Raw genomic sequence first — 23,350 nt, forward strand, 5'->3', positions numbered from 1 at the left:
CACGCTTGGTTCTTCCTTTTGATATTTTTAACTGGGAAGGGCGCTTGGGCTCATCTGTCAAAGCTTTCTGGGAGATTTTCGACGGTCTAACTTGCTGCCCAGGTTTCTCGTCGACATCCCGGAACAGAGATCGCTGTTCTTGATCCCCGCAATGGACCGGTAGCAACTATCGATGGGTCGCGCGACGGTGTCGATAAAGGTTCTGCTTGGTTTAGATACTAAGCAGTCGTTTACTTCTGAAAGCCATTGCGATTGGGATCTCGTTTCGATTCCTTCGCCAATCTGAGCTACCATCCTCTTGCCTGCCCGTTTGTTCGTCGGATGCTGTTTCTCGGTCGGAGTTGAGGATGTCGGAAAATCTAGCTTTCCAGCAAACTCCAGGAAAGGGGCAATCGCGCAGGGTACAATCAAGGCCATCTAGCCCATCTCACATGGATGATACAAGCTCGGCAGGTAAGTCTTGACTTGGAAATGGAATCCAGGCTGTTTGCGGGTGGTTGAATATCGAGACGTTAACATTATCTATTAATGAAGCAGATGGTACTACGCGCAGACGATTGCAAAAACACGCCTCAACCCCGTTCCTATCAGATACTGCCTCCCATTCCCCTAAAGTTGCTGCTGGAACCCGAACTGGTGTTATGAGCAAGAGGAGACTCTCGATTCGAGACCAGAAAGTGCCACAGGGCCCGCGACCGCAGGATCCCTCACGAACAAGGTAGTCGGACCTCCTTTTCCTCTTTCTGGTGGATTGCTGCCCCCCTTTCCAAGACAATTCGTTTTCTTTGTTGGTTTATGCGCCAAGTTTCCTCCTAGAGCTCTATGTGTGACGATGGGCTGATCTTGATGTCTTAGCAACATGTCTGGTTCCTTCTTTCATTCCGGTCATTCTTCGATTGATTCCACCAACGATTCGACGCAGAGCAACAACTCCCGCATCAGCCTCCGATCTACCAGCATAAGTAACTTCTCAAAAATCGAATACAACAAACAAATCCCTCCTGACAGCACAGAATTCCTCGCCCCCGTCAATTTCGACGATCTCCAAAACAGCATAACAGAGCCGAGTCTCAGTCACTTTCCCACTCCTGGACAGGCCGGGGCTGGGTTTGAGCCAAGGCTTCCGAACAATAGTAACGATAATGGCACGAATACTAGGTCAAGGAGCAATTCCGTTCGGCGGAAAAGCCTGGTCAACGGTTCTATCGAACCAGGTTCGGCTCGAGCTCCAGCTTCAGCCACGGCTGCTCGAAGCCGTCGCCAGAGCCTTGCCCAACCTACAGCCACAACCACAACTACTTCGCGCGCTCCTCGAAAGTCCATCGGCCCTGGCTCTCTCTCGGCAACTGGGACAGGCAGACGGCAAAGCCTGTCAGCACGAAAGGCCAGTGCAGACACAACGCGAATGGATCAAGGCAACCTTCTGCGTCCGAGGACACAGCATTTCGAACCGGCCCGACAACAGGATGGCACGAAACTCTCTAGCACTTCCCGGAGCATCAAAGCCAAGTCGCTGCAACCGCCATTGAGGGAACCCCAAGAGACCTACCTGACAGCATCTGGCCCTGCGGAGCATTCTCGTTCTTGTTCCACAAACGCTGTTCGAACTCCAGTCAAGAACGCGGCAGCTCCCATGGCAACTCCATCATCTTCATCCAAAAGGGTTTCGGTCATGCCGCCACATGCTACTGGCTTAGGGGCTCGGACCATAAGCCCCACTGATGCGCGACGAATTAAGCGTATGTCTACGGTGCCATCGGCGCAACAAGCACCGTTTACCCCTCCGACTCAGACAGAGCCCATGCCTACTCGTCCTAGGTCCACTGCGCAATCTCCTTCGCATATTCCTCGAAAGAGCAGTGTAACCCCCTCGTCTACTCGTACTACGCCTGACCCAAATCGGAAATCTTATAGCTCTGGCTTATCTCTATCATCAAACACCAGCTACAACTCCGCAAGGAACTCGGGGGGCTCATTGCAGACCAGGCTATCTCAGTCTTCATCCACGTCACGCTTGCCTACCCCCAAGCCTCGTATGGAACATGCGGCGGCTGATGAGGAGGTTCCGCCTGTTCCTGCAATTCCAAAGGCGTACGAGTCACCCAAAGGCGATTTTGACCCACCAAATTATGTTACCCCCCGAAAGCCAAGTCTATACTTGGACGTCGAACCCAAGCCTAAGGTAGAACAAGACTCAGACACGAATCAAACAGCAAGTGCGACCGAAGATGATACACATGGAGCCAATGACGAGCGAGCTTTGAAAACACCGGATGCGAAAGCCAAGCCATCCGCCGGGCTGGCGAAAAAGAGTTTACAGCCCTTAAAGTTACCGCCGTTGAATTTACTTCCTCTGGGTACCCCAATGACGACGAAGATCGAGGCGTTGAAGGACCGGGATGATGACGTCAAATCCTACACGCCTTCGGCACAGACTCTGTCCAAAACCCCCAGTACTCCGTTAACCGCCTCCAAGGCAAACTTTTTCTCACCGCAGGACAATGAGGATGCAGTGCCACTTACCCAGGCTAGAAGTAGCACGTCGCATTTCGCCTTGAGTACATCATCAGGCAGTGCGGCTCTTCGGACGGCCAGCAGCTCTAGTGCGCTGGCGGCTTTTGACAACATTTCTGTCGGCACAAGAACCGTTTCGCCATACATCGCGTACAGCTTGCCGAAAAGCACTAGCGACTATACAGCTTTGCGCACTAAAGCTACCGATGATTGCTCTCCCAAGGTGACACAGTCTCACAAGCTCACCGGGCCTCGTCCCCAAACACGATCATCCGCCTTCTCTTCCAATGCCGAGACCATCAGTCAGCTTTCGACTCCTTCTGACCCCGACAACAACAGCGTGTCGGGCTCCTCCCTCCGCAGTAAGATCACCTTCACTCGGAATCGCAGCAGTTCCAAGCCCCAGCAGGGGCCCGAGTCAAATGGCGACCCTATAAAACATGAAAAGATGCCCCCACCGAAGCTCCCAGCCTCTGCAACTTGGAGTAATATGTCAACAGCGAGTACCTCTAGCCCATCGCTCAAGCCGTCCTATCTCAAATCACGGCGACAAGCATCGATGTCTACCGCTACCAACCAGCCGATGAGGAACCCTAGCTTCAGCAGCGATCAGAGCCTCGCGCTGGAGCCAAGTCCTTCCAATGAGTCAGGCGATAGTGATGTGGTAGCGCACCGCTCAGCGGCGTCGATCTTATCGCCTGTACACAAGATTATTAGCTCGGCCAAGTCGAGTGTCGGGGCCACGTCAGTTCCCACGGAGTCTAATGTAGACGCCGATATACGCGTGGCTGATGAGGAAATGCGACGGCTTGGAAGCAAGCGTAAAGATTTTGAGACCGCGGCTAGGAATCTGGATGACTTGCGCCGCAAAGCCAGTCCCAAGGAGCGTGTCAGTCCGGCCCAAGCTCTGCGGGTCGCCAGTCTGAACATCTTCGAGCGTGGAGAGATTATCGACTTCAAGGATATTTACTTTTGCGGGACCCAGAATGCGAAAAAGCATGTTGGTGATCTGACTGCGCAAGCGAACTTTGGCTACGATGACGACCGTGGCGACTATAATATTGTTATTGGAGACCATTTGGCCTACCGATACGAGGTTATCGATGTTCTGGGCAAGGGTAGTTTTGGTCAAGTGGTGAGATGCATCGATCACAAGACAGGCGGCTTGGTTGCCGTGAAGATTATCCGCAATAAGAAGAGATTCCATCAGCAAGCGTTGATTGAGGTCAATCTTCTCCAGAAGCTGAAGGAATGGGATCCTCATCGTAAACACAGCGTTGTGAACTTCACCCAAAGCTTCTACTTTCGCGGCCATCTTTGCATCTCGACTGAGCTGCTCGGAATGAATCTCTACGAGTTTATCAAGGCACACGACTTCAAGGGATTCTCTCTTAAACTGATTCGTCGCTTTACGAAGCAGATGCTGGGTACACTGGTGCTTCTACACAACAAGAAGGTAATTCACTGTGATCTCAAGCCAGAAAACATCCTCCTCGTGCATCCAATGAGCTCTGAGATCCGAGTCATCGATTTTGGATCCAGCTGCTTTGAGAATGAGAAGGTGTACACTTATATTCAGAGTCGATTCTACCGTTCTCCGGAAGTCATTCTCGGCATGTCGTACGGTATGCCCATCGATATGTGGAGTGTTGGTTGTATTCTGGCAGAGCTTTTTACCGGATACCCCATCTTCCCCGGAGAGAACGAGCAGGAACAGCTTGCTTGCATCATGGAGGTCTTCGGACCTCCAGAGAAGCACTTGATTGAGAAAAGCACTCGGAAGAAACTCTTCTTTGACTCGCTGGGCAAGCCGAGACTTACAGTCTCTTCGAAGGGTCGACGACGTCGTCCTAGCTCCAAGGAGCTCAAGCAGGTCCTGAAATGTGACGATGAGGCATTCCTCGACTTCATTTCCCGTTGTCTTCGATGGGATCCCAGCCGCCGTATGAGTCCACAGGACGCATTGAGGCACGAATTCATTACGGGGGTGAAGATGCCGTCCCGAGCAAGAACCTATACACTGACGACGCAATCTCCTGCGAAGCGGGCAACGACGTCTTCTCACCCTTCTGCCGGCCGGCCTCTGCCGGAACCTCCTGTGACCAGCCTCAAATCCGGCACGCTGATCCGCAACCGGGATGCTTCGGGAACCTCTCCAGTCAAGCTACCTGCGGGTAAACGCCATTCGACTGTGAGTGGACTACCACCGTCGACGCCCGCCAAACGAGGGACTAGCATTAGCACTACCAGTACTCCTGGCTCAGCGCTACCTCGCGTTGCAGCCCGGAGTATTAGTGGCAAGCCAGACCTCGCGACGGCGGCGGCTGCGACCAGCCTGGTAAGTGCCGAAGAGCCCGACGAAACGCCACGAGCCGGTCATTAACTTGCATACAGAGGACGAAATGAAGTGGGCAGTATCATACGGTTTCGCATCCCTCCCCATTTTCACTTCTTGCATATCTGTAATAATAATTGTTTCTTGTTTTGTTTTCAAGGTTGCATAAACGGGTGGAAGCATCGGCGGTTCTGTCTCCCGTTGTCATGATTGATTTTGAACCGTTATGGGCCCCGTGTGGTGGACGTCCAAGGGGTTCGTGGTATACCCTTAATTGAGCATCTGCATGCCTTCCGTATGATTTGCATTTCGATTTTAGAGCCCTTTTCCGAGCATGTTGACTCCAATCCTGTCATGACCCTGGGAGCTGTCTACTCCCCTTCCTGCATTTGTTTCCTTTGTCACTCTTTCCCCCCTTATATGCCTTTCTTATCTCTATCTTTTTTTTTTCTTACTTACTGATCGGGTCCTGATGGCCGGTGTTCCGTGTTCATGGGCGGGTCTGGGTAAATGTGATGGTGATGCGTGAATAGCATCTGTACAGTTGTCTCTTATTCTTTGGCCTCCCCTCATCATAGATATGGCAGTGACACGAATGGTGCCAGTGGTGGAGGATCGTGATGTTATGACTTAGACCATATAGGCATATATACCGTGCATATCGCCTGTGGATTTGTGTTTTCTGTAACGATGTTATCTACTAGTATTTTGTAGCAAGCTAGTATTGGTTACAGTCCCGCTGTCATCTATTCCCAGCTTCAACCAGCGGGAAACGATGCTATCATGGGTATACAATAGTGGTTGCTTGTATGGCTTAGTATTGATCGGAGTACCAATAATAATTCTTGATGTGAATTACGTTCTCCAGGCTATAGCCAAGCCCTCACTGATAATAAGCCCCCTGATCCAGCGGCAGAGGTGTCTGATCTGGCCACAACAGTACGAGTCCATTCTTGGCAGCTGTTACTTCCTCCGGATCGACAAGTAACCCCTGATGCTGAAGCAAACCAAGCTGGTCCGTAACCCAATATCTGCATCCGACACCTGCAGAGTCAAATTCGTATTTGTGGCGGTTATTTTGAATGAGGAGATTGTAGATGTCCTTGACCTTCAGGTTTGGAGGAACATGGAGCTTGAACTGGGCTTGAGCATCCGGTGCCCATAGATATGGAAGCTCTGAGATAGCTATGAATCCTTTGGAGCCACCGTGGAGGACTGTGCTTGGAACTGTATGACTTGGCTGGCAATCGATGCACACGGAGGTTGTATCTGATGTTGCGAGATAGAGACACCAGTGGTTGGTGCCGGCGGTCTGGGTGTGAGGTACTGCGGTGATGCTATGCACAGGGCTGTTGAGGATAAATGCTTCGCGAGACGGGGGAATGAAGTGGATGATTTGGAGGTTTGGCATGTTTGGTATGCAGTTATGGTTCTTATGATACTACTATAGTTGATTAACTACTAGCTAGTAGTTATGGTTCATGGATGATCAAGGCTTATCGATAAGGGCGGGAAGGGGAATTGCGGAGAAAGAATCAACAACTGAAGGGGAATCCGGACTACTTGGCCTTTCGGCTTCCTTTCGCCAATCCCTCCGCCGCTCCCCTCTCTTCCTCTTGCTTTCCTCGGCCTCTATACGAGAGCTTTGAGCTCCATTGATTGTCGCTCCCTATCTCCCCATCGAAATTACACTCTGTCCTTCCTTTCACTCTCTTCTACCCTCCCCCTATTCATGCCTTGATCGGTTAAATTGTTATACACTTCGCGACACGCATTCGTGATGAATGGCTTCGCATCGCACGGCCTCGACGAGGATGCATTCGGGGAGAAGTCTGGGCTGCAGGGCGGCCTAAAGACATTTGATGCTTTTCGTACGTTGATCTCCGTATCCATGGATCATTTCAATGTCCACAATCATGCGTTTACTATGGCCCAAGCCTTGTAGTAAAAAGCCGCGCATGGATATACTGCCCGGTCCATACCAGCCAGCTACACTTCGAACTAACATCGCATTGCTCATCCAGCCAAAACAAAACCCTCATACACTGCCCCATCCCGCCGCGGAGGACAATGGACCGTCCTCATTCTCGTCATTTGCACAGTCTTCACCTTCTCAGAATTCCGCACCTGGCTCAGCGGCTCCGAGAACCACCACTTCAGCGTCGAAAAGGGCGTCGGCCATGACCTACAACTGAACCTTGACCTCGTTGTCCGTATGCCCTGCGACACCCTCGACGTCAACATTCAAGATGCCTCTGGCGACCGCATCCTCGCCGGCGATCTGCTCCAACGCGAGCGCACCAGCTGGAAACTCTGGATGGACAAGCGCAACCGCGAAACCTCCGGCGGCGTCCATGAATACCAAACCCTCAGCCAGGAAGACTCAGACCGGATCTCTGCGCGCGAAGCCGACGCACACGTCCACCACGTCCTCGGTGAAGTGAGGAAGAACCCGCGCCGGAAGTTCGCCAAGGGACCCAGGCTGAGGCGCGGCGATACCGTCGACTCATGTCGCATCTACGGCAGCTTGGAGGGCAACAAGGTCCAGGGTGACTTCCATATCACAGCTCGCGGACATGGATACAGGAACTTTGGAGAACATCTGGATCATGGAGGTACGTTGTCACCCCTCCATCTCGAGATAGAAACGCAGTCAACTAACATGCCCATTACCAGTCTTCAACTTCTCCCACATGGTCACCGAACTCTCCTTCGGCCCTCACTACCCTACTCTCCTCAACCCGCTCGATAAAACCATCGCCACCACCGAAACCCACTACTACAAGTACCAATACTTCCTGTCCGTCGTCCCCACCCTCTACTCCAAGGGCGCCAGCGCCCTCGACACCTACACCAACCACCCGGATCTCATCGCCACCAACAGGAACAGGAACCTCGTCTTCACCAACCAATACGCTGCCACCACCCAAGCCCAGGAGCTGCCCGAGAACCCCTACTTCATCCCCGGTATCTTCTTCAAGTACAACATCGAGCCGATCCTGTTGATGATCAGCGAGGAGCGGACAAGCTTCCTCTCGCTGCTGATCAGACTCGTCAACACCGTCTCGGGCGTTATGGTTACGGGAGGCTGGGTGTATCAGATCTCCGGGTGGGTTGGAGAACTGGTGAACCGGAAACGGGGTAGAGGAAAGTCAGAGGGTGTGCTTACAGGGAAGCACTACGCGGAGGACTAGATTATCTCCATCATCTCCATCATCATCATCAACTTTGTTATTAGCATTATCATCTTTTGTCTATGCCTAAGTCCTTGTCTCGAATTGTGTATATCTCTTGTGAGAATACGAGGGAAACTAAATAGTTAGATAAAGAGATATGTGTTTTGCGTTGCATATTATACATCTCGTTTTGCATCCGTGTCTTGTATTCCAGAACCTAGCACGTCGACAGAAGTACATGTCTCCCTAACCGTGACACACATCTACACTCAAATGCACGCCCGTCCCGGTATACTATAAGAGAACTTAGAAAAGAAACTAACCCGCTCTCATCAACGCAAAAGTCCATCCGACCCTACCCACGGTATCATTCCCATTCGAACAACAAAACAAAACTAACCTAACCTTCAAAGGCAAGAAAGATAAAGCAGAAGGGAGGGAAGGTAAAATTTCTAAATCTGAAAAATCTCCCCCATGCCCACACCCGCCCCCTCAGCGCCAGCTCTACTATCCACCAAATCCAACCGCCAACCATGCCAATCCTTAAGCTTCCTCTTAATCTCGCGCACCCATTCGACCCTCTTCCGCGCCTCCTCTTCAGCCTGCGCGCGCGCAAACTCCGCCTCATCGAACTCATCTTCGAAGTTCTCCTCGGAAAGGAGCTCCAGACTACCCCGTGTGGCGGGCTGATGGTGTTGCTGGTTTGAGGAAGCGCGGCCGCGGGTAGCACCAACACTACCGCTACCGCTACCACTGGCTCCGCCGTAGAAGGTGTTTCCGCCAGTGAAGGCGGCGAGTCCGGAGGATAGGACTGTGGAGAAGGAGGAGTGTTGTTGCTGTTGGGACTTGTGGTTGTTGGCGGCCATGCTGCGACGACGGGCATGGTCAGGAGTTCCGCCGATGAGGTCGACGTCGTCGAAGGTGTTTGCTGCTGCTGCTGCTGTGGCGGCAGATGGTGAGGATGCATGGGGGAAGGAGGTATCTGGGGAGTGGAGGTGATGGGCATGGTCAAGTTCCTCGCGACGTTCTTTCCAGACGCCGCGACGGAGGTCGAAGACTTCGCCTTCGAGGTCGCGGATGCGGCGGTGCAGACGGGAGCGTTCTTCGTCTTCGAGTTCGTCGAGGGCGTCGTCGTCGGCGCCGGCGCTGCCGTGGTCGGTGGCGTGTCGTTTACGGAGGGATTCTTGTTCTTCTTTGAGGCGGAGGTTCTCGTTCTCTACGTCTGCGAGTCGTTTGCGGAGGACTGAGGCTTCTTTTTCGATCTTCTCGGTCTCGCGGAGACGGGTTTGATGCCGGGCTTCGGATTCCTTGTGTAGGTTGCCCATGGCTTCGAGCTTCTTTTCGAGGGTCTCGGCTTTTTTGTCTGTTGTGATCTTCTCTTGTTTGAGCTCTTCGAGCTCTCGCTGGAGGTTCTTGATTAGTGTCTCCGTGGAGGTCTTGTCCACGCCCTCTTTGACGGCCTTTTCTGAGGCGCGGGTCAGCGCGCTCTTGGTGTCGGTTAGCTCGCGCTGGGCTTTCTCGAGCGCGGATTCACTGCCGGAGAGCTTCTCTTCGAGTGCTGCTATTTGGGCCTCGTGTGCGCTGCTCGATGCGAGCTGTGCGCGCAGGTTTGAGATCTCCAACTCCATCGCTTCGATAGTCGCGGACTTGGATTCTAATTGCTGCACCAGGTCCGCTGGCGGAGACTCCGATGGGCCGGGCACAGAGACGCTGGCGGTGCTCCGATGCGTGCGGGTTTGTAGATGTGAGTTTTGTCTCTGCAGGGATGCGATCTCTGCTTTCTACATTCCCAGTAGACCGTTAGTCTTAAAAGTCCCCAATAGCCTTCAGGACCATGTAGAGATCAAAGGTTAACTCACCAACTCCTCAATCTCCCCCACCTTCGCCTCCGCATCCTGCAACTTCACCTTCAACTCTGCAACATCCACACTAGCCTCCCGGAGATCCTCCAACTGCTCCTCCGTCTTCTTCCATCGTCCCTTCCCCTCCTCCAACTCCCTCTCCAACCGCTTATTATCCTTCTCCAACTCCTCAATCCGCGTGGACTGCTTCCGATACACCTCCTGCACCGCCTCGCCATCCGCACTCAACGGCGGCAACGAAGGCGACTTCAGCATTGCACTCGCCGCCGGCGACGGCGATCCACTGCTCCCCTGCGACACGGACCCCTTCCGGAACGACGATGAGCGCATCTTCGACTGGATAGATAGAGAGGGCTGTCGACCGTGCGCTGACGCTCTTCCGGATGACTCGGGCTTCATGGCGGGTTGCGCGGGGGTTTCGGGACCAGGCGATGTGGGTGCATCGGGCATAGGCTCGGTCTCTTCTTCTTCTGCTGCGGGGACTTCGGTTTCCTTCTTCTCCTCCTGGGGTTGTTCTTGTTCATTGTCTTCGCTCTTTTCTGCTTTCTCCTCCGATGTGGTGGTTTCGGCTGGAGCTTCTGTCTTCGGTTCTGGCTCTGTCGCCTTCTCTGTCTGTGTCTCCTCTACCTCCGGCGCAGCACTAGCACCTTCCTCCCCTCCCTCCTTTTCTGTAGCCGGTGCAGGCGCAGGCTCCGGAGATGACGCCGCGGGCGCATCCTCCTTGGCTGGTTCTGAGGACTCGGCAGCAGCAGCAGCGGGGGTGGTATCTTTGGAGGTATCGACGCTGGCGGCTTTCTTGTTTGCTTTCTTTTTCTGTTTTTGGAGCTGGGCTACCTATTATTCCGTCCGGTTAGTATGTTTGTCGCGCGGCGCTTGAGTGTGCCGTCTCTATAGACAGGCAAAGGATAGGTACATGGGCCGGGGGTAGGTAGGTAGCTAATGTGCATTCATAAGGGATATGCGTACCCTTTTCTTCGCGGCAGCTAGCTTCTCAGCCTTGATGCGCTCTTCGTCATCCGCCATTGTGTGAGGATTGCGGAAATGCGCGTGCGGGGGAAGTGGAATGGATAGTGTGTTCTGGAGGTTGCTTGTTGATGGATGATAGATGGTCTACTTGGTGATAGTCGGATCGGAGGACAGCTTTGGCCGCCGCGGTGCACGGACCAACCGGGGAGTACCAAGTCGCTGGTCTTCACTACTAACGTAACCGGACAACGAAGCGGCGCGACAACGAGCTGTCGTTTTCCCATATAACTACTACTATAAAAATTGAAACTTCATCAATTATTTAGATATTCAGATCTAAGAATAACCAAATAGTAGAGTAAGTTATATAAAGCTAATATTAGAAGATTCTATTCTAAATTTCAATAAAATTACTTTATAATACAGCATAGAGTACAGTACTATTTATAATTAAACTAGCTTTAGTAGACTGTAAGCGGTGTGTTCATTATATTATAAAAACATATATAAAGATTTAATATTTATATATCTTTATATTTAATATATCTTTTGAAGGATTTTATAAGTAATTTATTATTAATTTATATATAAGAATCTATATATTCTATTGAATTCATCTTATCAACAAAAATGGTAAAGTTCCAATTTTTATAGTAATAGTTATATAGGAAAACGACGGCTTGTTGTCGCGCCGCTTCGTTGTCTGGTTATGTTAATACTGTTTGATTACTGAATAGCTGGTCTGATCTATAAATAGCTATTTCTTCTTTCTGTCTACTCGTAGTGGATCAAATTAAGAGAGTGAAATGTCAATTTGTAATAAATACAGGAAGGAAACAGAAGAATGACAACGCCCGCCGTTGTGGAACCTGCCCTTGAGCGCCGCATCGGATTGCCGTGACGCAGCACGTCGTTCGTCGTCATCATCATCATTAGACCAACAGCCGTTCAATTACAATTAGGGGCTTTCCTTCCCTTCCTTCCGGTTGCCGAGTATAACGCCCCTAGCCGGTGCAAATGCAGGTTGAATGCAGCAGACAAGAACACAATTACGCCGAGCAATCAAACCAAACGAGAACAAGCAACTGAGCAAAACGGCCAAGTAAATGGCAACAAGAAGGGCCCGGGTTGGTTGAAAGTGAAGAATAAACAGGTAAGGCAGAAGGGAGGGGAGGATTAGACCTCCATCGAGTCGGCGATTTCCTCGCTCATGGCCCGAACGGTGCCCTTGCTGCCCGATCGGGAGCGAAACTCCTCATCGCTGAGCAGGTAGTGGTCGTATTCGTCCACGACTGGATGCGCGGGTTTCGACCCACTGGGCTCCTCGTCGCTTTCGCTCTCGAGTTCAATACCCTCACCCAGCCAGTAGCGAGCCCGCTTGCTCGAGCCAAGTTCTGGTGTCAAGTATCCGTCGTCGTACGTTCTCTTCGTTGTCGGCGTGGCAAGTCCTTCGCTGGGCGTGTGGCTGAGGATTGGGATCGCTCGTAGATACAGATAACAGACGCGTTTCCGTAGTCGGTTGAAGAAGAAGTAATGAAGACTCCAGATTGCTCCATCGTCCGCATCCGACGGATCCTCATCCGGCGAAAACGAATAGAGGGAGCACTCCTTAAGAGACATATGTTCATCGATCACCCTCCACATTCTCGGCCCCCACGTAGAAGACGCGCCCGCATTGTAGGAACCCGATATCGTCACGGGGGATGGAGGTGTCAGATCAATGGCCTCGCGTGGCCGAAGATTGAACAATGTTGAATCGATCGTGTTCATAACCCTTTTCAGATTCCGTTCACGATGAAAGTCTGATGGGCGCAGCACATGGGAGAAGTCATAATCCGGATGACTGGCATTTAATGTCGCGATCAAATAGGCAAATGTTCGTCGACTGGAGTGGTCGCTCAGGGGACCGAAAGGACTCGACCGGGACAGGTTGAGCGAGGCGGCCGCGTCCGATGCGTTGGGAGGTGACAGTGAAGCTGAGAGACGGAGAACCGATTCATATTGAGACTCAAGCGACTGTTCAATGTTCTTGTACAGTTTCCGATCGGCTCGAGCAGCCTTTGTAGTGTACAGATCGCATCCCCCAACAATGTGACAATCGGCAGTGTCGAAATTGAGAGAACTCGTCACGTCTTCGAACTCGGGCAAAGGAAGAAACTAGAAAAGACAAGGCACGGTAAGTATCAGGCCACTCTAGGGGAGGCTGCAGCGGCGCAATAGGGCTAGATTGCATACCTTCATCTTCAGCCAGAGTTGCGGTGTAGCAGTCGCTGATTACGATAAGGCGTGAGGATAGATAAGCGGAGAACACCGTGGTCGGTGATCAAGACACAAGGTGATGCGACAAGCAGATCAGAGCAATTGTCGCAGCAGTTGGGTTCAAATAAACCGGGGTCGTAGTCTCCTGAGACGTCACGAATCCGGCGATAAGAGTGAATGAGCTGGCGAGTGGAACCGTTGCTACGGTGGCAACACAGGAGCGAAGAATGGGTGAGTTAATAGGTGAGTATGGAGAGCCAAGTCGCCATATCAGATGCAGATGAGACGGAAGGAGATGGAAGAAGACTCAGGGAAGGAATGGGAGATGGACAGCGCGATAGAGCGACGACTGGTCTTGGGGGGGATGGGGGATGCGCGCTGCGCCCCGAGGGGGGAGCCCCCAGTCACGTGGCGTAGGTCGGGCCAGTGATATCACGCACCCACCTCACGGGTTGCGCACTGAACCAAGGATGGCCAACCAGCCCAGATAATGAGGCAAAGTGCGGAATCATCCATTATTCTCCCGGATGATCCGTCCATTCTGTGAATCCCCTCACAGGAGCCCTTCCTTGGCTAAATGATTGACGACTTCCTTGGAATCCTGAATGTAGTCATGGTGGTATTAATTAGTTCTTGGCAACAAGTCGCGAGACAGTAGAACACAACGCTTATGTACGTCCAACGCCAGTATGTATAGCAGTCCAGCTTGCCCCAGAAACAGAAACGAACATCCCAAACAGTATAAACAACAAAGAAACGCTCGCGGGCCGGAGAGGCGTCTACATAATCTTCGTGACCACGTCTTCCTCAACCTGAGGCGGCATTAGCTGACGTCGACAGAAGATGATGGTATGGCTCGCTGAGATGAAGTAATTGGTTGAGGGGGCAGGGCGGGAGGAAACGATGTTGTGGGGAGGGGACAAGGTGGCCGCAAGAATTGATCATGATGTCGGGACCTCGCAGGTATAAAAAGGGGCGGGTCGGAAAAAGAAACGTAGCAATTGGACGCTCCGAAGACAGGTATTCCGTGCTCATGTTCCAAATAGGGGGGGCTGGGTGTTGTAAAACAATAGACGCTATCGACTCACCTCCATGTCTTCCAGACTGTCCTGCTGGCTGATGCACCTCAAGACATTCTTCTTGCTGCTCTCCTGCATTTCTCCCGCCAGCAACAGCTCATCGAGTATGAAGTATGCCTTTTGGAAGTTGAAGATGATATCCAGCTCGCACACATTGCCGTAGTACTTGTCCATCTGCTCGACGTAACGATGCACGACCTCAAGGGTGATCAATTCGTTATCGGTGGATGCACAACCGGCGATGAAGAAGAGGGAGGCATAGCGACGGTAAACGACCTTGGTGTCTGGCGACGACGAAGAAGAAGCAAGTCAGATACAGTCCGATCGGGCGAGTGGGCGAGCTGCGGGGGAGGTATCCAAGTGAGGGGTGAAAATGATTCGGACGAACCTTTGTATTCGAGGAAATTGCACATGCGGGTGCGACGCGACAGAACCAGCTGGGTCACATCCTTGATGATCTTGGCCTTCTCCTTGGGGGAGAGAGTGGTGAACCATTTGGCAAGGCGCTGGGAAATTTTGTTTTGTTAGTCTCCGCTTCCAGCCAGGTCACAGAGTTGGGTGGGCCACGAAACGAACCACTTTGCCCTGCCTCGACAGGAGAATCAAGTAGCTGGGAAAATGAGAGGTTAGCGCATTTCCGGCCAATTCAGTAGCCGATGAGGGACTCACTGGATTGCCATTGTGCGAAGGATATCTGATAGTGGGGATGGGGAAAAGGGGGGTAAAGAGGTAGAAAGGCCACGAGGGAAGTTGTGGGAGGAAGAGGGAGAGCCGGCCGAGCTCTGGAGAAATTCTTTGCACGGGCCGCCCTGGTGTTGTTGCCCCGCCGTCTTCACTGCCTTTTTCTCTCGTTTGTCTACTCGGTATGTGCTATACAAATTGATCATGGAGAGGTAGAGATTGATCAGATAATTTATTGAATGGGGGAAGAGTCTTTAACTCCATAATAGGCTTTCAAGAAATTGAAGTGCATCAACCATTTCGACCACCACATCCGATGCCCTAAGGGACTCCAAACAAACCGTCAGCAAGCTCCTGTGTATTCAAGTACTTCAGCCTCGCAACAAAAAAAACGAGTCATTGATGCTCGTAGAGAGGCAATAATGCCGAAACTGAGAAAGCTATTCTAGTCCAAGGGCTATTTCATCGAGAGAGACATTCTCTTGATAAGGGTAGGTATCCAGGAACAGTAGTCAGCGATATGGACGACACCTTAGGGCCATGGTTCTCAGCGTAACTTACCGTAGAGGATTGACTAGAAGGTAGATAGACACTAAAGGATGCTCATGGCAAGATGTGCTCAGTATCTCAGCATCCTCTAGTAGTGTGGTAATCACATCCAGTATTATTGGATAGTAACTGGCAGTTCCCAGTTTCCTTGAAGGAAAGTATAGTAGTACTACTGTCACTATCTACTACTCCGTAGCAAACAATGCTAGCATATATTTCAGCCTCACCTTAATCCACCAATACACTTTCTACCCTAACTGGCATCTACTTACTATCTACTACTACCTACCACAGATTCCATTCCATAACCATAACCATAACCACCGCACCATAGTATAGCACACTCCCCGAAATCCTGCACAATTCGAACAAAGAAACATGTACTCACCCCAAGAAGGGGAAAAAGCAATCCTGCAACATTCCCAAACCAGGCATGTCGCACAATAACGACCAAGTCAAGCAAGCAAGAAAGATAAAAAGAAAGAAACAAAGAAAGAAAAAAATGACTCCACTCGGCCCGACCCATCAGTCATTCAGGCCAACTGGCAGCTGTCAGTCAGATCACACACGATCATGATCACAGCGAAACTTCTCTTTGTCTGGTGGTGGTGGTTGTTGTTGTTGAGTATCCACTTCTATCCTCGCCCTAAAGTCTAGTACTACTACTGCTTAGTAGTATCTATCTGCAAGTCGCATAGTTCAGACACACACACATACGCAACACACGGAACAATATACCGAAAGAGAAACAGGGAGGGAAAAGGAAAAAAAAGAAATTAAAAGGAAAAGAATGGGACCATATCTGTACGCGTCCCAAGACAGTAATCAATTGATCCCTCCGACATGATCTTCTTTGTCAGGGATATCCTGGACGGGGAATCTGAACTAGAACTGATGGGTCCCGAGATGGCCGGACAAAAAAAAAAAAGCCCCAATCAATATGAAAGTGACACGTTCTCTGGCTCTGGCCCCCAAAATTATTGTGACTTGAACTTGGGAAAACTTGACAGGGGATATCCAAGTACTTGCAAAGTAACTGAATTGCCATAAGGAGATACATACATGATATTGTAGAGTAGACATGACTAAAGGAAGTAAGTCAGTGCCGAGAGTTTTCCGCCGTGTAATCCAGGATATGAACTGACAAAAATAAATAATGAAAATAAAGGGAAAAAAGTGGAAATGTGTCTGAATCAAGTCAACACTCAACTTGGCACATCCTATACTTGCTACTATCTCCAATTCCTTCCCCTTTGTCCGAATCATACTGTTATCGGTTATCTCGTGCATGAATCATCACTCATCTATACTCTTCGCCATGAAACTAAATCCTTTGTTTCCGCATCCGTCTACAATGAACCCCTGTAGCCACCTACACCATCCATGCTAACCTGTGACTTACTTAGCAGTATACTAGTATACCAGTATTCTAGTAAGCCTCATACCCTCTAAACTTTGAGATCAATCACACCCCCCTCCCCCCGCTCAACAAAGCAACAAGGTTCATCCCATCTTATCATCATCCCTTCAACCAGACTACCATCTACACCGCACGGATCACAAACACCTCCAACCTTCCCACACACCACCTCCATTGACACTCCCACACAAAAAAGACCATACGACATTAAGAAAAAGGAAAAAGCGAGGATCACCAATGCGCCACACACAGCCACCATAACTCAATCGTGCGGGCGGCAGATTAGGGCCACCCACCACCGAGTCTCCGGGAATAGTACTAGTTCCTAACTAAATCGTAGTTCATCTCGGCAACGACCATATCCGGGATGGAAAAGGAAAATTGAACGAGGGATAAGCCTCCACCCGAGGCTAACTGAACGAATGGATGGATGGATGGGTGGATGGATGGATGGGAGGAATTGTTTCCAACTATCCAAGATAGGCAACACCTCCGATAAGTATAGTTAGGTAGATACTTTGTAGTATGTAGGTTAGGTAGGTACTTAGTGAATCTACTTACTTTCATATACGGCCTAGAACTGATGAAACGAAGTACATCGTACTTTGGGGTCAAATCTGGTTCCCAAGAAAGGAATTGCCACAGATAGACCGATAAACAAAGTGGAGACAGAGGAGATGATGAAGAGTACCGGTGTAGAGAGTACAGTACTTTGTCAACATCGTATAGTACTATATGATATCAACCCTATTCCGGGAGTCGGTGACAGATGCATTCACTGAATAATAGGACTGAAATTGAGGCGAAGTCAGTCGTACTTGTTGGAAAGTATACATCATCATAATCACTCCGGAAGGAATCTCCGACTAGCCCTCAGATTGTACTTTTTATTTGGGTGGATGAGAAACAGAAACAGAAACAGACACAAAACCACGCAAAACAGTAGCAGTAGCAGCAGCAACAGCAACACGAGGGGGATTAAGTTTCCGAGTGGATCGGGCCTTCTTTAGCGCGCCTCATTTCCCTCGAGGAAGAAACCAAACCAAGTACTTAGTATCTTTCGATGGGCATGGTGGAAAAGTACCAGTCCGTAGTACGTATTTATCGGGCACAACCAGGATGATGGAATTGATACATCGTCTTTTTCTTTTTTTTGATTTTAATCTCGGGAGCGGAAGAGATGGCGATTTACCGGAGGAATTGTAGACTTGCTTTTTTCCTTCTTCCTCCCATCTAATTTCTTTTTTTCTCGCTTCAGTCTGACGAAAACCGGGAAGCGCTGAAGGACCGGCGCATAGTGCTATATTTGCTTTTTTCTTTCTTCCTTTAGTGAGGGATAGACATCATCGAAAAGGATCTACCGCCAGATGCAAGTAGCAGGGATCTTACCCCACGGATTTTCTCTTAGCGCAATCCTTAGCTTTGGGCCAGCGATCAATCAATCAATCATTCAGTAACTTTAGTAGGTAGTCAGTAAGTACTAGTTTCTGGCCTAAAGTATCTAATTAGGTATTTCTCTTGCCCTGTTGAGGGCACGGTCGTGTGCCGGTCAAGGGTTTCTTTGTTGGGAGTTTTGACTTGGCCATTTTGGTCACCTGCCTTTGATTAAATCCCTGCGAATCACACGGCAGCTTCGCTTTTACCACTCATACTAACCGTTTCGTTACATGTAGGACACTCAATGGAGGAATGAACCGGGGTATATACCATGCGCATAGTTAATTCTATTATTGTTGTTGTTCTCATAAATGTCAAAATCAACATAGTCATAGTCAAATCATCTCGCATGAACCCGTCATCACCGTCCAGCATGTTATGCATGCACCTTGTAATACCTATGCACCCTCTGCATGACTCCGAGCGCACCTCCCACTATCACCACTCCAGAAACACCAAGTATCACGAGAAGCACCATCTCAAAGAAGCCCACTCCCAGGCATTTCATGGGAATCGTCCACACCGGGTGGGCAACCCAGGAAGCCTTTGTCGTAGCCGCATCACCACCCCTGTATGCTTCTTTCCCTGTCTGCTTCCCGATTCGGGGCACATATCTGAACTCGAAACGAGTGCGTGACTTTCGCTGGACCACTCCACCATACAGCAGACCTCGGAACCCCTGTCCAGAGTCAGTAACCGTGCACACTGATAAAGATAAGATTCCACCTTACAGCAATCAGTAGTTCATCCAAACTGAGAAATAGCCGCTGGACCCACGCCATAGCTACCACTAGTGCACAATACCCACAAAACGCCAGATAGAACAGGAGTCCTGGTTTGCCAAGTTCCAGTTCATCACACAGCTCGTCGCCATTGATCCACCGACTGCCCGCCTCGATGAATCCCTTGGAGACCTTGAATGGCCCTGGCAAGTTCGTCACGCATTCCACAAAGTTAAACGCCACCGTTCGCGACGTATCAGTGGTGCGGAGCTCGTGCGCCAGAAGGCTTTCCATAGTGCATTTACTCCGCTCCACCGTTTCAAAATACGATGTGGGCGTTCCAAGGAGAAAGCCCAGGTACCGAAAGAGCGCAATATAGTCCTTGACCTCATCCGGAGTAGGCTGGATGCCAAACTTGGGTAGTTGAAGCCACATAGGATTGCAACAAAAGGTGCTGATGGAGTGGACCGAGTCCAGGGTATTCACCGGTACTCCAAAGCGTGCCAGATCAAAGTAGTCCGGCCTGGTTCGACAGAGCTGAACGATGCGCTGGCGGACGGAGGCATGGAGCAATCTGACCCGGACGCTGGCGATGTGCCCTTCGCCGCCGGGGCGAATTGATTCAATACAATGGGTGACCTGGATCAGCCACTGGAAGGTCTCGAGCAATCTGCCCAAAAGCATACGGGTGGAGAAGCCTCCTGTTCGGACAAGGACCTCGACAACCCCAGGTGCCGCCTGATGAGCATCATTAGCTTCCTCGTCTCTTGCCTATAGTTGTGCAATTAAGAACATACCGAGTTTTCCGCCACAAACCCTTGCAAAGCGAACCCCACAATATTGGCAATGGCATAGCGATAGAAAAATTGCTGGCCGCGTTGTAGCTGCTCCCAATCCACCCACTCAGGCACAGTATTCACTTCGGTCCAGAACTTGGCCAGGATATCGTCATCCCCCCGGTGGTCCCGTAAGAGGACGTAAAGATCATTAGGTGGTGCGCTTGTCCCCTTTGTTTTGCTTTCTTCCACCAGGGTAGCCCGAATTGCTTGTAGCCTCTCCAGTGCGTTAGCCGCAGAGCTATCATACTGCTGGCGCAATGGCTCTAACTCTTCCTTGGAGAGATGGTCTTTTGTCCAGGAGAAGGAGTAGCCCCAGCTACTGATTCTGTCACCAACGTGTGGGTGTAGAGAGGAGACCATATTGAAGAATCAACGAGCAATGCTTGCAAATATCGAGTGCAACTAGGTGTCTAATAGGCCAATGCCTAGAAATTGATAGTCGGTCCATTGCGCCTTTCACCCGCATTTTATACCGCATTCCAAGATACCAAGCTAGGAATCGACAAACTATAGAGCTCATGGAGCTGAGCGACAACAGTGGCCACTCCATGTACCGGGCCTGCCTTCCGCCAGTGTTACCTGACAAAAGCAATTGGTTCTGGGCCACCCCTCACGTTCACCCATCCTTTTGGGACATGATGTCTAGTGAAAGCTACTAACGATGCATCGTGCTCCGGGCGGATGTTCGAGCCCAGTCCCGTGGCTGCGAGGCGAGACACCTCGTGGGACCCACTGCGGCGCCCCAGCAGAGTAGGCCAATGGTATGATCACGATCAGATGTGCTCGTTCCCACCATGGCCAGACCGGTAATCAATGGACAGGCCGGCGAGAAATCAAGGGCAAGGGAAAAAGCAACAAGCTGTACCAGCTCTCAGACCTGGAGGCGCTAATCAATGTTCTTGGGCCCCGTTGTCATGATGCCCAATCGTCCTAGCATGCAGGTTAGCCAATCTCCCGGGAGAGGTTTCCAAGAATAAGATGGGGAGACCGTGCTAAATCCCGGAAACCGGGGAGAGATCCGGCTTCCGGGCCGATCAAAAGTCAAGATCCTGAGGCCCCAAATGGATGCTCTAGACGTATTCGGGCAGGGATCGTCGAACTCATACCGCGCTTTGGTGGACGACTGGCCATTGCTCTTGAGGAGCCTTCAGCTCCGGCGGCGGAGAACCCCAAGGCACTAGCTCCTCGGGCTGAGTAGCGCTAGACTTTTGCAGACCTAAAATGATGTATAACAGAGGCCATTATTTTTTCTAACTTCCGGGTTTTGCATGTTATCAATTGGAAACCTTAATCCTTTTGTTTGGCGCCATTGAAATTCGATTACCGGGAAACGATATTCTGAGGCTGGACGATCCTGTGGGCCCAGGTCGTCACCAAAGCCCGAAGTCTGGGCCTTGAACAAGGAGGTCAATTGTAGGATCATCCTGGCCATTCGTACGGTTCCAAAAGTAGGTCGAAGCATTCGTCTGTATATAAAGTACCATGCATTGGCACCTGTAGACGTGCTGTCCAGATCCACATCGCTTTCATATAAACAGCGATCGATTCATTGCTTTCCTCCATATTGCGTCTATATCATCACAGTTCGTGTCAGTTGAAGATGGCCGTCACAAGAGTCCAGCAGAGTGTATCTTCGCCCACGGTCAAGACACCCCGGCGAGATACTTCTCTATCCATCCGCCTACCCGAAATGTTCGTGTTGTTCTTGTCAGGCGAACCAACAGTAAACCGACACTATAAGTGTGTGAAAGAGCTGTCAGAAGCATGGATCTCAAGGTGCATATGACCCCCTAAAGTCGGCACGGCCTTTCTCTGACTAGACCACCGTCATTATAGAGAATGCTACTTCGATGAAAGAGCCCAGAGGCGACTACAAAAGACGGACTTCGCTTATTTCTGCTCCATAGCAGCTCCAGATGCTGAGCCCGAGGAGTTGCGGACAGTTATCGATTGGGGAAACTGGGTGCGTTCATTGCCCATGACCGACACCACACAAAGGTTCACTGACTAAATCTAATCGATGTTGTCGAGCAGGTGTTCCCTTTTGATGACCGTAAGCACCATCCTTTCGGAATGACTGTGTATGATAGCTGAGCTTCGATGTTAGTATTCGATAATGGAAGCCTCAAGGATGATCCGGAACGGGCCCAAGTGCTTGTTGAGGATTTGCGAGCAGGCATGGCCGACGAAACTGGGCAGAGACCAGTGCTCTCAGACTACCCCATAGTACAGGTGCACAACTCAGTATGGCATCGAATCACTCAGGTACGTTGATCATTATACTGTCCTGGGAGTGCTCATTGACGTCTAACGGTATTGTAGGCCCAACCTATCGGTATGTAGCGCTTAGTTCTTCCACATACTCTAGGACATCTGCTAACGTTGTCTAAGGAATTCGTCGCAGGTTTGCACGTGCCATGAATGACTACTGCACTGGATGCTTGGCCCAAGTACGCTCATGCTCCAAGGGGGAATTGCCCTCGCTTGAAGAGATGCTCTCGTTGCGCAGACAGTCTGCAGGCGTTTCGCCCCTCTTCGCCTTAGTAGAGTATGTTATCACTTCTGCTGGCCTGCGATCGGCACTAACTCCAGGGATATTGCAGATATGCCCACAAACTAGACATCCCAGAACATGTTTTTGAATGCAAGAGCATCCAGGAGATAGAGAGGATCGGTACTGACCTTGTGTTACTGTATGCCGCCCCAAACCCCCACATCTGACCGAACTAATATATCCCAGGCAAAATGACATACTTTCATACTGCAAGGAAGAGGTTAGTTTTCTACCTGCCAATACAAGCTCGATCACGCACGACTCACAAAGGGATACAGAAAGAAGGTGTAAGCCATAACTTAGTGGCCATCTGCCGTCATAATGGCATGCCAGCGCAGGTGGCATTTAACCATGTGGGCGAAATGCTCATTGAGCGCTACCGAGACTGGTACCTCGCTTTGGCGGCACTGCCAACCTGGGGGGAGCGGATCGACGCAGACGTTCAAGAATATATCCGAGGCGTGCAGAATGTCGTTCGCGCCAATCTTCATTGGAGGTAGGTGCTGAGAAGTGATCATTGTTACCCAGGATACTCATGATAATTCTGTAGCTTCCGATCGGGTCGATACTTTGGGAAAGCAAACGACCAAGTCCGGAAGACCGGAATCGTGACGGTAAGAAGCAATAACGCTGACTTTAAGCTGTCCATGGCGTAGACAGCGGCTATTCTTTGATCAAATCCGTGTTTTCAAGGTGTTTGTGCGTTTTCTGGTGACAATTTCCTTATTCCCCAGGTGATCCAATGGCGTTTGTCTAGTATGTTGCGGGTAATTTGTTTTCAGCGTGGGTACTCAATATGGACATCAGGATAGCATTGGCGATAATTCAGCCATTAATGAAGAAGTATCAACGAGCTATAATTCGAGAAAGCTTCAATATAGTAAATAATTGCACAATTTCATATGTTGCTGTGGAGAGAGGAAAGGCAAAGAGAAGCAAGAGGTTGCTCGAGGTTGC

The 23,350-nt window shown here is 50.5% G+C and overlaps 8 protein-coding genes across 8 annotated transcripts; 3 read left to right on the plus strand and 5 right to left on the minus strand.

Annotated features, from left to right (window-relative positions):
- Positions 1-347: 347 nt before the first annotated feature.
- BO79DRAFT_151492 (putative protein kinase) lies at positions 348-4,897 on the plus strand (the record flags this gene model as incomplete). The annotated part of the gene is made up of 3 exons (XM_025678647.1): positions 348-453; positions 535-718; positions 856-4,897. The coding sequence occupies 3 exons, from the start codon at positions 348-350 to the stop codon at positions 4,895-4,897; spliced, it is 4,332 nt and encodes a 1,443-aa protein (XP_025538078.1).
- An 817-nt stretch (positions 4,898-5,714) lies between these two features.
- BO79DRAFT_269709 (uncharacterized protein) lies at positions 5,715-6,260 on the minus strand (the record flags this gene model as incomplete). Its single annotated transcript, XM_025687232.1, has 1 exon — positions 5,715-6,260. One exon carries the CDS (start codon positions 6,258-6,260, stop codon positions 5,733-5,735), a length of 528 nt encoding a protein of 175 aa, XP_025538079.1. The 3' UTR covers positions 5,715-5,732.
- Positions 6,261-6,454: 194 nt separating this feature from the next.
- Positions 6,455-8,178, plus strand: BO79DRAFT_246466 (COPII-coated vesicle protein). The gene is made up of 3 exons (XM_025685569.1): positions 6,455-6,720; positions 6,874-7,464; positions 7,526-8,178. Exons 1-3 carry the CDS (start codon positions 6,630-6,632, stop codon positions 8,041-8,043), a joined length of 1,200 nt encoding a protein of 399 aa, XP_025538080.1. The 5' UTR covers positions 6,455-6,629; the 3' UTR covers positions 8,044-8,178.
- A 299-nt stretch (positions 8,179-8,477) lies between these two features.
- Positions 8,478-10,968, minus strand: BO79DRAFT_246467 (uncharacterized protein; the record flags this gene model as incomplete). Its single annotated transcript, XM_025685570.1, has 3 exons — positions 10,854-10,968; positions 9,885-10,721; positions 8,478-9,806 (listed from the first exon to the last, which is right to left on the minus strand). Exons 1-3 carry the CDS (start codon positions 10,908-10,910, stop codon positions 8,478-8,480), a joined length of 2,223 nt encoding a protein of 740 aa, XP_025538081.1. The 5' UTR covers positions 10,911-10,968.
- A 1,061-nt stretch (positions 10,969-12,029) lies between these two features.
- Positions 12,030-13,424, minus strand: BO79DRAFT_197910 (RNA polymerase III-inhibiting protein MAF1; the record flags this gene model as incomplete). The annotated part of the gene is made up of 2 exons (XM_025681309.1): positions 13,089-13,424; positions 12,030-13,010 (listed from the first exon to the last, which is right to left on the minus strand). Exons 1-2 carry the CDS (start codon positions 13,092-13,094, stop codon positions 12,030-12,032), a joined length of 987 nt encoding a protein of 328 aa, XP_025538082.1. The 5' UTR covers positions 13,095-13,424.
- A 289-nt stretch (positions 13,425-13,713) lies between these two features.
- On the minus strand, positions 13,714-14,927 carry BO79DRAFT_288678 (AP-1 complex subunit sigma). The gene is made up of 5 exons (XM_025688709.1): positions 14,861-14,927; positions 14,768-14,801; positions 14,580-14,697; positions 14,201-14,475; positions 13,714-13,924 (listed from the first exon to the last, which is right to left on the minus strand). The coding sequence occupies exons 1-5, from the start codon at positions 14,869-14,871 to the stop codon at positions 13,892-13,894; spliced, it is 471 nt and encodes a 156-aa protein (XP_025538083.1). The 5' UTR covers positions 14,872-14,927; the 3' UTR covers positions 13,714-13,891.
- Positions 14,928-18,654: 3,727 nt separating this feature from the next.
- BO79DRAFT_151501 (oxygenase MpaB family protein) lies at positions 18,655-20,199 on the minus strand (the record flags this gene model as incomplete). Its single annotated transcript, XM_025678648.1, has 3 exons — positions 18,655-18,957; positions 19,010-19,738; positions 19,798-20,199. The coding sequence occupies 3 exons, from the start codon at positions 20,197-20,199 to the stop codon at positions 18,655-18,657; spliced, it is 1,434 nt and encodes a 477-aa protein (XP_025538084.1).
- A 1,240-nt stretch (positions 20,200-21,439) lies between these two features.
- Positions 21,440-23,049, plus strand: BO79DRAFT_151447 (terpene synthase family protein; the record flags this gene model as incomplete). The annotated part of the gene is made up of 9 exons (XM_025678645.1): positions 21,440-21,615; positions 21,676-21,802; positions 21,874-21,892; positions 21,947-22,108; positions 22,231-22,387; positions 22,443-22,532; positions 22,612-22,613; positions 22,664-22,889; positions 22,944-23,049. 9 exons carry the CDS (start codon positions 21,440-21,442, stop codon positions 23,047-23,049), a joined length of 1,065 nt encoding a protein of 354 aa, XP_025538085.1.
- Between the last annotated feature and the right edge of the window lie 301 nt (positions 23,050-23,350).

Source organism: Aspergillus costaricaensis (genome assembly GCF_003184835.1).
Source record: "Aspergillus costaricaensis CBS 115574 unplaced genomic scaffold BO79scaffold_22, whole genome shotgun sequence".
Classification (NCBI taxonomy): domain Eukaryota; kingdom Fungi; phylum Ascomycota; class Eurotiomycetes; order Eurotiales; family Aspergillaceae; genus Aspergillus; species Aspergillus costaricensis.

What these genes read in the sequence shown, in the direction of transcription:
- BO79DRAFT_246466 (XM_025685569.1), top strand. Translation starts at nt 6,630, where the DNA reads ATGAATGGCTTCGCATCGCACGGCCTCGACGAGGATGCATTCGGGGAG. An exon ending in AAAGACATTTGATGCTTTTC is followed by an intron (nt 6,721 to 6,873) that starts GTACGTTGATCT and finishes TTGCTCATCCAG; the next exon opens with CCAAAACAAAACCCTCATAC. An exon ending in AGAACATCTGGATCATGGAG is followed by an intron (nt 7,465 to 7,525) that starts GTACGTTGTCAC and finishes GCCCATTACCAG; the next exon opens with TCTTCAACTTCTCCCACATG.
- BO79DRAFT_288678 (XM_025688709.1), bottom strand. An exon ending in TGTCGAGGCAGGGCAAAGTG is followed by an intron (nt 14,698 to 14,767) that starts GTTCGTTTCGTG and finishes AAAATTTCCCAG; the next exon opens with CGCCTTGCCAAATGGTTCAC. An exon ending in ACAGTCTGGAAGACATGGAG is followed by an intron (nt 13,925 to 14,200) that starts GTGAGTCGATAG and finishes ATGCCGCCTCAG; the next exon opens with GTTGAGGAAGACGTGGTCAC.